The sequence below is a fragment of the Equus quagga genome, unplaced genomic scaffold (assembly GCF_021613505.1).
Source record: "Equus quagga isolate Etosha38 unplaced genomic scaffold, UCLA_HA_Equagga_1.0 203_RagTag, whole genome shotgun sequence".
In the NCBI taxonomy this organism is placed as follows: Eukaryota; Metazoa; Chordata; class Mammalia; order Perissodactyla; family Equidae; genus Equus; species Equus quagga.
The window spans coordinates 8,731,221-8,744,857 of record NW_025798627.1 but is presented as its reverse complement, the minus strand read 5'-3'; the positions used below and the strand labels follow the sequence as shown (position 1 = coordinate 8,744,857).

At 36.7% G+C, this 13,637-nt stretch overlaps 1 protein-coding gene across 2 annotated transcripts in view; it reads right to left on the bottom strand.

Moving 5' to 3' along the window:
* Nucleotides 1-847: 847 nt before the first annotated feature.
* The window catches only part of LOC124233504 (3-hydroxyisobutyryl-CoA hydrolase, mitochondrial-like), a 95,571-nt gene continuing 82,781 nt past the window's right edge, over nucleotides 848-13,637 (bottom strand). For both annotated transcript variants that reach the window (XM_046650648.1, XM_046650649.1), the window contains 3 exons: nucleotides 6,698-6,817; nucleotides 4,365-4,398; nucleotides 848-1,540 (listed from right to left, as the gene is read on the bottom strand). In XM_046650648.1, coding sequence (XP_046506604.1) covers nucleotides 1,425-1,540; nucleotides 4,365-4,398; nucleotides 6,698-6,817 — 270 coding nt within the window. In that variant the 3' untranslated portion in view covers nucleotides 848-1,424. The remainder of the gene's footprint in view (nucleotides 1,541-4,364; nucleotides 4,399-6,697; nucleotides 6,818-13,637) is intronic.

The window sequence follows — 13,637 nt, the reverse complement described above, 5'->3', positions numbered from 1 at the left end:
CTGTGAACCTTAAAGAAAACTTATTTTGCCAATAGTACCAATTACTGAAAGTATTTCTACTTTGAACAAAAGTCCTTGTTTTCGATGTCTTTCTCCTGATTTGAACTGTGTAAGGATAAATAACTGTTATCACACACAAGTTTGATGTAAATTACAGAAAGCAGAGTGTCTCCATCTTAAGAGACTGGAATTTCCTAATTCCTCATTCTGCCAGATTAGCAAATACTGCGAACAACGAGAAATAATGCATTCACTTCCGCCACAGGAAGGGATTCTGATTAACTTTAGGGAAGGCCTAGGTTGGGTTAATAACACTGGAGGGACAAGCTTATAAAACCTTTTCTCTTTGCCTGAGACTTCCAATGTTATCAAAGGAACACTTCTGCCATAGTATCTCATAATTACTTTAAAATATTTATACATGGAGAAAATTCTACTATGAAGCATTAACACAGTATCCAACAAGATTTTAGGATTTTTATTTTTTATAATCTATACATGTTTATTTAATCAACATATAAACCACATACATACAAATCACTATCCAAAGGCAAAACATGAAGCTCCCATTTCAATTAGATATACAATCATGCGTGGCTTAATGATGGGAATACATTCTGAGAAATGTGTCGTCAAGTGATCTCGTCATTGTGTGAACACTGTAGAGTGTACTCACAGAAACCTAGATGGTAAGCCTACCACGTACCTAGGCTATATGGTACTAATCTTATGGGGCAACCATCTTTTTTTTTTTTTTTAATATTTTATTTTTCCTTTTTCTCCCAAAGCCCCCAGTACATAGTCATGTATTTTTAGTTGTGGGTCCTTCTAGTTGTGGCATGTGGGACACCCCCTCAGCGTGGCCTGACAAGCGGTGCCATGTCCGCGCCCAGGATTCAAACCGGCAAAACCCTGGGCCGCCGAAGCGGAGTGTGCAAACTTAACCACTCGGCCATGGGGCTGGCCCCCAGGACAGCCATCTTATACGCAGTCCATCAGTGACTGAAATGCCCTTATGTGGAACATGACTACTAACTCAAGAATCTCTAAAGACCTTCAAATTTTCCCATCTTTTAAAACGGGTTGGCAACTTTTTCTGAAAAAGTCCAGATAGTAAATATGTAAGGCTTTGCAGGCCTTACAATCCTGTTGCAACTACTTAAAGCAGCCATAGATAATATGTAAATAGATGAGTACAGCTATATTCCAATAAAGCTTTATATATGAACACTGATATCTGAATTTCATGTAATTTTCACGTATCATGAAATATTAGTCTTTAATTTCTTTCTCTAACCATTTAAAAATGCAGAAACCATTCTCAGCTTGTGGGACATATAAAAAGAGGCAGCAGGCTGGATTTGGCCACGTGCCATAGTTTCCCAATCTCTGCTCCAAAATAATACCTTAAAAATCCAGTCACCTCAAAATTTCAAATCATCGTGTCCCAGAGATTTAAAGTGATTATTCAAATCTTCATCAGTAACTTCTTTTAAATCAGCTGGTTTCCACTTTGGACTCTGGTCTTTATCTATTAAAACTGTCAAGTGAAGATATAAGAAATGTTAGTACACATCTTTCTGGTATTAGATTTTAATTAATGAATTGACAGAAACTACCCTGTACTAGGCATATTTTTCTATAGCACATTTTTTTCCTGCAAAGTTTAAATTTTTGTATGTGTTCCTCTTTTCTTCTAAATTAGGCCCCCACAGAATTTGGATAGATAGCAATGTACTGATGATGACCCGTGTGGTAACTTTCTAACCTGCTAAGTCTGATGCCTCTAGCTGGAATACAGCCTACTGAGTGAATCCAGTAATTTAAGCCATAGAACTCTTTTTTTCTTCTTCAAACAAAATTGTAAATGAAACCTTCCCGTTATAAACAGCTAAAACCAGAGCTGGTGTGGTTTAAAGGGAAGGTGGGGGAGGGTGGAGGGCCCAGATCTGTCTTCTTAACCTCCTCCACTGAGTTGAAAGGAAAATTACTTACGGTAGAGGGAAGGGGACTTTATGCATAATTAAATGTGGATACTGCCATTTTGCTGAATCCTCTAGTTCACACACCTCTGAATTAAGATACCAGACCACCTCCAGGTTATCATGAAACTTTACTTCTCTTATTTCGGTGTAGTCATCACTCAGTGTAGCCACATAGTATCCCCACAGGATTATAAGTATGAGGCAATCTGTAACCTCTCCTTAAACAAGAGAGGGGAATATCAATTTCTTGGTTGTGATAGTATATGATAGTTATACAAATGTTACCACGTAGCAAAAGGGTGAAGGGTATGCAGGATCTCCCTAGTTATTTCTTACAACTGCATGTGATTCTACAATTATCTCAAAAAAATTTTTTTAAAAAAGAGGGAAAGAGCCTATACTTTGTATAGTGGTGGTAGAATTTCAACCATGCTTAAAATGTGCATAATTCTTGTGAAGAAAGATAATATTTAAACACACAAGCTCTTCAGTGAACCTAAAAACAAAATTTAGTATTAAATGGCTAAATAATTAAAGCAGCAATCTGGGAGCCAAGGAAGCAGGCTGCCTCAGGAGGTAGAGGGAAGGTGGGCTTTATGCATAATTAAATATGGATACTGAAGGTTTTTAAGGTTTGGCTGCCTAACTACGAGATTCCAGTATCAGATCAGTGGTGGTATTGAACACTGATGTTATGGTCCCTGCCAATCTGAAAGTTTTACATTCCCTGGACAGCATAAATAAAAACAATCCTGGAACACTCTTTCTACAAGAATTCCTTCCAGCCAACGCTATCTACCTCCTTGACAGTCCACTGAAGGGTAAAAGGAAAGAGAGTATTAATCAAATCTGCATGCTATTTTATTTCAAAGTAACCTTTTTACCTAGCATAGATGTAACAAGTTCTTGCCATGTAGGCAGCTCAGGTTTTTCAGAAGTCTCATGAGGCACCCACTCAAATTCCATTTGGTAGCTCTTAGCTCTGCTGAGATTTTTTATTTCCTTCTATAACCAGGAAAAAAATTATTCTAGATATTAAAAGTAAGAATTTTTGACAACTATCCCCCTAATTTGCTAGTTTATCTAATATGCTAACATATTTTATAATTAGCAAATTGTAGCAAACTTTTCGTTATGTAAGAACACCAAACAGTTTTACCCAGAATAGATACTGCTTTCTGAATAAAGTAGCTTGATAAACACCAGTGTCATGAATCAGAACTTTGATGCTGGTTGGTTTCAACTCTTTTTCTTTCAAATAACTGACAGTAAATCTAAAAACAATACTATCCTTTTTTAAGTTTAATAAGGGCTGCTATAACATATAATGCATACTTTAGAAACATAACTCAAGTAACCCAACATAATATAACCTCCTAAAATCAGAGTTCAAGGCTCGGATCCACATGCAGCAAGGATTTGTATGGAATTAGTGGAAAAAACGCATATTTTACTTGGTTTTTATAAAACAAATAGCAGTCTCCTCTGTCTCAACTCCATGTGTCCTCTAAAAGGATCTGAACCCACTGCTTATTTCTGATGATGTTGTGTCATGATAAAAATTAAGAGAATTCTACAACAGTGACCAGTGTTTATAGAAGCTTACAGCTCAGAGAACATAACTTTCTATTCAGATAATGTGCTATATTAAGTGATCATTAAAAACACAAGAAAATTAGATATGCAAAATACATGCAGAGGGATGAAACTTATACAACATAAATAACTAAGCTATTATTTATAGGGATATGGGCTTATACATAAAAAGAAATTACTGCAAATTTGCTAGAAACAAAAAAAATCAACTACTTCACTCGCTTTTTCTAAATATGCTGACTTTGGAGATGAGAAGCAAAAACAGAGATTAATAAGAGCATTAGCAGATGTTACTAATTATGTCATATGGTTTTCCTCAATGTCAGTGTTTAACTGCTCAGGTACAGGCAAGGACTGGCAGGGTTTGACACTGCTGGGGTTTTGCCAGGTCAGTCCAAAAGAGAGAGGAAGGGCAGGGGGCTTGCTGCCTCCCTCATTTAAGGGAATAAATGCACCTTTCAAAGGCTTCAGCAGCAGAATGAGTTCGCAGGCTCACGCTGCGCTTAGCAGAGGCAGTCCATGGACTGTAGGAGTAGGATTACCTCTTACGTACAAATCAGAAGGCAGTGACCAGGTTATGTGAATTTTTTAAACAATATTGCTTTCAAAGATTCATCTTCCCTTATATGCCAATTGGCAATATTAAAAAGAAAAAACTTTGCAATCATTATAGAAGTTTAATTTTCACTGATAAAACAACTATCATCTTTGATTAACAGTATATGCTCACAAGTCCTATTTCCATAAATAGCCAGAAGGAAAAAAAAACTATTTGTTACTTACGTGCCCTAACGCCTTCATAAAAGTCATGGCCTCTCTGAAAGAAAATTGAGATTAAATGGAGAATTTCTAGGCATCTGTATTCCTGGTGAGCTCCTCTCTCTCCCACCCACTTTAGCCTCCCAATCCCATGGCCACAACCTGAACCATGACATTCAAAGTCTGGACCACACGGCCTTTCCCCACCCTGTGAGCTCTGACCTCATCTCTTTCTCACTCACCAACCACCCCCACCTCACTCCATCTACAAGGTCTCCCTGCAGTTCCTCTATCCAAGCTTTGTACTTGCAGTGACACTGACACTTGCACAGCTCACTCCCTCGCTTCTTTCAGGTTTTCACTCAAAGAACATCTTCTCAGTGAGATCTTCTCTGGTCATCCTATCTACAGGTTCAACCCCTTGTCCCTCTATATCCCATATCCTGCTTCTCACTTTTTCTTAGTACTTATAATCGTGTACTATATATTTTACAAATTTATCTGTTTACAGTCTATCTCCCCCACTACAAAGTTCCAGGAGGGCAGGGATTTTTGTCTGTGTTGTTTACCTATGGTATTCTTGGTGCCTCTAACAGTGCCTAGCACATAGTTAGCACTCTTATTTGTTAAGTAAATAAATAAATCTCTAAAGTTTTTTTGTGTGTAAATGGTGCTTTCAGACTTAAATCTTTAACCCACACCTCTTGAGTTCTAACTCCTAAATACATTCTTTTGCTCACACCCATCATCAAGGACTATCAATTCTATCTGCTACATATATCTCAAATCCATTCACTTCTCTCCATTGCCACCACCCTAGTCCAAGCCACCACTATTCTGCACCTGGATAACTGCAATAAACTCTTACCTGGTCTCTACATCCCACTCTTGAACCCCTCCAACGCCATCTCCATTCAGCAGCAAGAATTACCTTCTTAAAACAAATCAAATTACCCCCTGCTGAAACTCAAGAGGCTTCAACATACTCACTTCTCACCCTTCCAGTCACAGATGAGCTGACATCGCAGAGATGTCTTCCCTGACCTACTCTACTAATTTAAAGCAGGCTTCCCTTTGCCTCCCTGACTCCAGCCTGTCCCTGCATCACTCTCTTCCTTCACCAACCCTGTATGTTTCCTTTAGAGCACGTACCACAATTTCTAATTATTTCACTTGTTCTTTAGAGTCTCAGTAGCCTATAAATTCCATGAGAAGAAGGAGCATGAGCACTTTCAACAACCTAACACTCTGCACAGTGCCTGACACATAGCTAACATATTTGCTGAGAGAACGAAGGAAGGGGGAATCAGTCTAGATAGTGCACTAAATGTACAGTGAGAAACACGGACTGCGTGAGGTATGCTGGGTAGTGGTCCACAGGGCCTGCACTAGTTTCACACGCCATGTGTCTGTCACTTAACAGCTGCACCACCTTATGCCACAGTTTCCTCATCTGTAAAAGGGAGACAATAGTACCTATCCTTCTAGAGAGAGTGTAAGATTTAATGGAGAGAATGCATACAAAGTGCCTAGCATATGAGCACCTGCTCATAATGAACAACAGAACTCAGCTGCCGTTTACATCCTACCAGGAGTGACTTTAACATACAGACAACAGAGCTTTATTTATGGTTAGACAAACTATCTTAATAAATATTTCAAGGCATAAAAGTCCATTAGGGATGTCTGCTTTTTAGTTATTAAACAAAGTATTTCCTTTAGGCCATAATTTTATTAACCTAAGGGCCCTGTACACAAGACACAAAAGGGACAGTTCTGCTTTTAAAGAGTTTATCATCTGGAAGAAGAAATCACTATGACTCTGAAATGTTTCATAAAATCAATAATATTCCATGTGATTATTGTCTATTTTAAGTGTATTTACAATGGTACTTTCAATGCTAATCTATTAATTAAAACATGTAACAGACCAGTAACTTCTATTTGTACAATTATTTTATATATATATATACACACACACACACACACACATTTAAACACATTCCTCGTTTTACAAATGAGGGAATTCAGCTTTAGAAAGTTTATGCTTCTTGCCCAAAGGTCAGAGACCATGCCCAAAAAAAATGGTTAACTTCTATTTTGAATTCCACACATGGTTAGAGGCCTCCTTACACTTATACATGCAAATGTAACTGCTGTTTCATAAAGGCTTAACAACAATCTGGGAGCAGTACTTCCACACACCTTAAACTAACTGGCCTGTTGTTTTCGTAGAGTAGATTTACAGGTAGTTTTAATTTTCTTGTTTATAGTTTTCTGTATTTTACATGTTCTACAATGAACGTGTATTACTTTCATGAACAGAAAATGACAATACTTTAAAAAACAATTCTTACCATACAAGATTGGCTCAGCCGATATTCCATAGTTAATACCTCTTGCAAGGTCTTTGAGGAGCCCTCCATGAGTTGTCTTAGTGTGATCTTTAATGATGTTGGAGACATTTTATTAATTACCTGGTAGAAAAAAAATTTTACTGGTTTTAGTCCAATAGCTCCTTTATTGTCTATAATAAACTAGCTGCGTTTTGATATAAATCATATTAAAATTTGCTCCTTAACAGTACTTTCATATGACAAAGTCTCATAAAAGTAAGAGTATGCCTTAGCCTAACCCTGCCAAACACCCTGCCAAAGCACCAAACAAGTTTTCCAACCTGTTACAATAACAAAACAGATCATTCCACAAATGCAGTAAACTTTACACCTATCACTTAAGTAATAAATCTACATTTTGTAGCTTGCCAGACATAAATTATGTTCCCAGCTAGGTAAGCAAACTGTGATTATGCTTAAATAAAATTAATACATATATTTCAAGCCACTAATATATCAGAGGACATTTCACTTTACAATATAAAGAAGGTGAAGTGGTATAAATACAGTAGGTCTTCCTTCCCACTTTGTGACTCTTTGAGAATGTCTTAACTACAGTCTTCACCTGTAAATAAATCCACTTACCTTGGAAATAAGGAGAACAACAATTCAAGGTACTATGAGGTGGTCTTCTATAGTACTTAAATAATTAATAAACAAGAATTATAGGCCTGACTCCTTGCCTACAATGCTATGCCACTTCCTTTTGCATTAGAATGAGTCTAGCAAAGTCACTGGACACAAAGTCAATACACAAAATTTGATTTCAATTATATTCATATAGATCAACAAACAGAAAATGAAATTTTAAAATAATACCATACACTATTTGCAACAACACTCATCAAATATCTGGCAGGGAATAAATAATTCCTTATTTCATAGGAATACACCCAATGAAAGATGTGCAAATGCAAGTCCTCTATAAAGAAGATTATAAGACATTGTTGAGAGAAATTAATGAAGACCTCAATAAATAGAGCAACATACCATATTTATGAAATGCAAGATTCAACAGCTGCTTTCCTTTTGGAGTCTGGAATTTTGTTACATGCTAGGCAGAGAGTACCTAATAACCACTTCACAATGAAAGCCTTCAGATGTGTTGTCTCAACTGAATGCTGGAGGAATTAAGCAAGTCTTGTGTGATTCCACTGAGAGAAAACTCTTGGAAACTTGCAGCTGGTTTCCTCCAGACTACACCCCATGTGCTTTTCCCTTTGCTGATTTTGCTTTGTATTCTTCACTATATTAAATCTTAGCCATGAATACGACTATATGCTGGGTCCTGTGAATCCTTCTGGAGGATCACCAACCCCAGGGATGGTCTTGGGGACCCCTGACATAGAAGGCAAAGATCCACTGCCTTTTAGCTTCCCATGCTGTTGAGAAATCTGAAGCCCTAGTATGTGACGTGTTTTAGTCTCTGAAAGCTTCAGGAGTAGCCAAAGATTTCCTAAACTGTACATAAAAGAACTAACTGCAGTGGAAAAAAAGGAATAAGCTAGATTAGTCGTGCACCACTTAACGACGTTTCAGTCAACAGCAAACGCATATGATGGTGGTCCCATAGGATTAGCACCACACAGCCCAGGTGTGTAGTAGGCTGTACCATCTAGGTTTGCGTAAGTGCACTCTTTGATGTTCGCACAACGACGAAATCACCCAATGATGCATTTCTCAGAATGTAACCCCGTCGGTAAGTAATACATGACTGTACATTAAAATTTAAAATTTTCGTTCATTAAATGATACCACTGAGAAAGAGAAAAGGCAAGTAACAGATAGGAGGTAGATGTATGTAGTACATCTAGTGGATAAAGGATTATATCCAGAATATATAAATAATTCCTACAAATTAAAAGTAACAATAAAAAAGATTTAACAGCCACTGAGGAAAGGATACCCACACGGCCAATAAACACATGTATATTACACATTATAATATTACATATGTAATATAAATAATATATATTAGCCATCATGGCAATGCAAATTAAAACCACAATGCAATGCTATTTTACACCCACCAGAATGACTAAAATGAAAAAGACAAATATCACTAAGTGTTGGTGAGAATGTGGGGCAACTTAGTACACAACTGTAAACTAGTACAAACAAATTTAAAAAACTATGTGACAGTAACTACCAGGATGAATAGACACATTGTTAAATTAATGAAACAAAGAAGTCATTAGACTGAGGTGGTGTCAATGCTTTAGCAGCCTACTAGCAAACCAAAACCTAATCCTGTAATGCCTCAAAATTAAGAAATCAAAATCTAAAGACAACCAATCATAAACAGCCAACTAGACTTTCCCAAATAACGCAACCACTTCAGCTACAACCAATCAAACAATTTCCCTGCTTTGCTTACGTCTCTTCTGTATAAGTCTTTCCCCTAGCTCCTATCAGTGGAGCTTTTCTAACCACTTTCTGTTTGGTGCTGCTGGATTTGAATAAATGTTGGTTCAAGTAAACTCTTAAAATTTTTAATATGCCTCAGTTTATCTTTTAACAACACACCTGATGAGTGCAGTACTACTCCTGGGTATATACAGAAATGTGTATCTAATGGTACCAAAAGACACAGACAAAAATGTTCATAGCAGCACTACATGTAACAGTCAAAACCTGCAAATAACCCCAAATGTCCATCGATAGTAGAAACGAATAAATAAAATGTGACCTATCACACAAAGAAAGATCTCGTAGCAATGAAAATGAACAAACTACTCCTATGTACAACATGGGTGAACCTCACAAGTAAAATGTTGAACAAAAGAAAACAGACACAAAACTATATGATTTCATTTATATAAAACTCAAAAACAAAATCTATGGTGTTAGAAGTCAGTACAATGGTTATCCTAGGGGAGAGGTAGTGACTGGGAGGGACACGAGTGGGACATCTGGAATGCTTGAAAATTTATTGTAGGTGTTGGTTATATTCATGTTGTGAAAATTTATGAGCTACACATGTATGACTTATTTTTATGTACTTCAAAAAATGAATTCTTAAACTATACACCACTCAGGAAAAAACTCACTGAATTCAAGCTCTTTAGTTTAACACAAGGTCCCTTCACAATCTGGCTCCAATCATCTTTTCGGTCATATTTTCTGACACTTTATCTCCTTGTTCCCCACTCTGCATGCTCCAAACATTTGTCCTCTGAGTATGTGTTTTATTCTGTTTGGAATGCTCTTTGCTACTTGGCAACACATTTCCATCTTTTAGATTCTGCTCAGACACCTCTTCTGTGACTGTTTCAGGCTCCCTCTGTCATTTTCTGTACACCCACAATAATTTGTGCCTCTATTTTAGAGGTACATGCCATACTGTATTACAATTGTTTGTGTCTATTCCACTAGATCATGAACTCTCTGAGAACAGGTACCAGATTTTCATTTTTGCACCTCAGTGGCCAGCACACTACCTTACCCATTCATTCACTCATCATTCCTACAATGTGAAATGCTCTGTGATAGGTGTCTGGAAATACAGGAGTAAGCAAGCTTCTCAGGAGCTTATAGTCTGCCATAGACAGCATTCAGTAAAGCAAAAGACAGAAGCAGGAGAGAGACATGAACACATAATGGGATAGGGACAAGCAGAGAGATGTGCACAGATCTTTATGGACTGACAATGCCATTTTTATGGAGTTTTACAACATTGCCACTAAAGATCTGAAGCTGTCTTGTGTTGCTTTAAGGCTTAAATGGGAAATACCTCTTAGCATTTGTACTTTGGTTTAAAGGAATTAAACAAAAGGTAGAATTTGATCCACAGTAATAAGTTACATCATCTGTGATCTTAAAATCAAGCAATGTAAGCCACTGTTATATCCTATTAAACAGGTCTCTGATTTTTTAACTTGTTTAAATGAACCATAGTTAAGAGTTATGTTTTGCTATGAATTTTTCTAAATTCTTTTCTAAATAATCACCCTATACATCTAATATTTTTCTAAATAATCACCCTATACATTATGTACTTTTATCTATAAATCTTTTCCAGAAGTGTTCAGATTGACAATAAACCAATAGAAATAAAAAATACCTAAACTGAACAAGTCAGCCTACTTCACTGAATACTGCAGAAATATGTATTTTTAAATATATTTTCACCATTCTGAAGAGTCAGGTTATTATATAAAGACCAAATAGCACTTTAAAGAAATGGGCACCAGTATTTCTCTTTCCTCATCTACAGTAGAAGGCTTAAAGCTAGTCCAAGAAGAGCACTTTCTGCAACCTTATCTTAAGGCTTGTCCAGTAATTTCTTAAAACCATTAACAATTTAAATAAAACGAAAAGACAGTATCTAAATACACACGTACTCCTATTTCGTGATATCCTAAATGCTCATGATAGCGTTTAAGGTCACTAAGATCCATCAGTAGACTGGAAAACTCTTTTCTCTTCCTGTCTACATAAATTGATGCATTTTCCCCTTAAGGTTTACTGTACTCTTTCCCCAAAGGCACAATGTCTCCATCAACACTGCCATTAAAGTAGCCCATTACTCTTAATAGCAATTATCAGCATACTGTAATGGGTACCTTCAGCAAATATAATGCCCACTTCTATAGGTCAAACTGTTTTTTAACATAATTTGGTATGCCATTTTACTTTTTTAAATTAGCTTTATTTAAGTATAATTTACATATAAAATTCACTCATTTTAAGTGCACAGTTCTATAAGTTTTGATAAATGAATACGGCTGTGCAACTACCCCCACAATCAAGATATAGAACATCTCCATCAACCTAAAAAGTTCTCCTTCCCTCAACTCTACCCATGGGCATCTGATCTGTTTTCTGTCCCTATAAGTTCTGCCTTTTCTGGAATTTTATAAAAATAAAATCACATAGTAAGTAGTCCTTTGTGTTTGCCTTCTTTCACTTGGCATAATGTTTCCGAGATTCATCCATGCTGTTTCATGTATCAGTAGCTCGTCCCTTTTTACAGTTGAGCAGTATTCCACAGTATGAACATATCACAATCTGCTTACGCATTCAATAGTTAATAAGGATTAGGCTGTTTCCAGATTTTGGCTATTATAAAGTTACGATGAACATGTGCGTACAAGCATCTGTTGGATATATGCTTTCATTTTTCTTGGGTAAATCCCTAGGGGTGGGATTGTTGGGTCTTACAGTAAGCGTACATTTAATTTTATAAGAAACTGCCAAACTGCTTTACTGCCCAGTAATGTGTGAGTTGTAGCTGCTGGATCCACATCCTTACCAACACTTGGTGTTGGTACTGTCAACTTTTTAAATTTTAGCCATTCTAATGGATGCACAGTGACAGCTCACTGTGGTTTTAATTTCTATTTTCCTAATTATTAAAGACCTTGAGAATTTTTTCACCTGCTTACTGGCCATTCATCCATCTTCTTTGGATGAAGTGTCTAGGTTTCCCATTTTCTAGTGGTGTCTGTATCATTATTATTAAATGGTAAGAGTTCTTTATACATAGTGGATTAAAGTCTTGTTATCAGATATATGTTTTATAAATATTTCCTCCCAATCTGTGGCTTCTTCATTTTTTGACAGTGTCTTCCAAAGAGGAAAAGTGTTTAATTATAACAAAGATCAACCTATCAATTTTTTTCTTTTGCAGCTCCTGCTTTTTGCATTAAAAAAAAAATAAATCTTGGCTAACCCAAAGTCACAGATTTTCTCCTATGTTTTCCTTTAGATGTGGTACAGTTTTAGCTCTTACATTTAGCTGCATAATCCATCTTGAATTGCACAGGGTGTGAAGGCGTTCAGAGCATGTCACTCCAAGATATGCCAAAGTGGCATACTGATTATTTTGTTAAAGGCGCTTGAGAACAACTAGGTGTAAGAAGGGCACTCTGAGCCTTCTTTTCTTCCTGAAAGCAGGAGATAAAACTCCCATGTGAAATGTACCTGCCCTGTACCAGGAGGAAGGAAGACATCCTTATCACAAGATGGAATTTGGGGCCAAGAAATCTGTACAAACCTTCTTAAACTAACCCTTATCTTCCTAGTTACTTCTCCACTATTTACTACCCAAGCCCAAACTCCTTCATCTTGTCAATTCTTCACAAATTTACTGTTTTTCTTTCTAAAAGGTATAAAAGCTTCCTGCTCTGGTCACTTATTCAGGTCTTCATTCTCTTGTACAGAATTACTCTCTTCTTTCATGTACATGTAAAACTGTAATAAAATTTGTATGCTTTTCTGTTAATCTGTCTTATATCAATTTAATTCTTAGGCCCAGCTAGAGACCCTAAGAGGGTAGAGGAGAATTTTTTTCTCCCCTATAGGTGCACGGTAAAAGTCAAGTACCTTTTTTTTCTTGCATATAGATGTCCAACCATTCCAGAACTATGTGTTGAAAAGATCTTTTCCCCAGTGAATTTCCTGGAGAGTTCACAGCAGCTTTTACTCTAGTATTAATAAACCTCCACTACTAAAGTGTAAACCTTTTGGCTGATGGGAACATGAACTCTTCCCAGACGTGTATGAGCCTTGTTAACTGTTCAGACTACTGCTTTCCTGTGATTCTTTCCCTGGTTTCATGGAGTCCTACCCAAAACATGTCAAAAAAGTTAAGTCAATCTTAGGGCTCTCTTGCTTGTTTTTCTCCTCTCAGAAATCAAAGCCCTGTGCTGCACGCACTGTCCAATGTCTGCAAACACTTGTTTCATACATTTTGTCCAGTTTTCTTGTTGTTTACAGCAGAAGAACAATTCCTGTAGCATTTAATTCTTCATGAATTCACTTTATTTTTAAATAGTACAGCATATGGGTAATTCTCAAAGATTACAGAAAGATTAGTAATCTTTTAATTTTTCTTTTTAATATTTTGCTGCTCTTCTTTCTTAAAATCTATGCCCTGGTTATCATTCTTAGTTTTCCA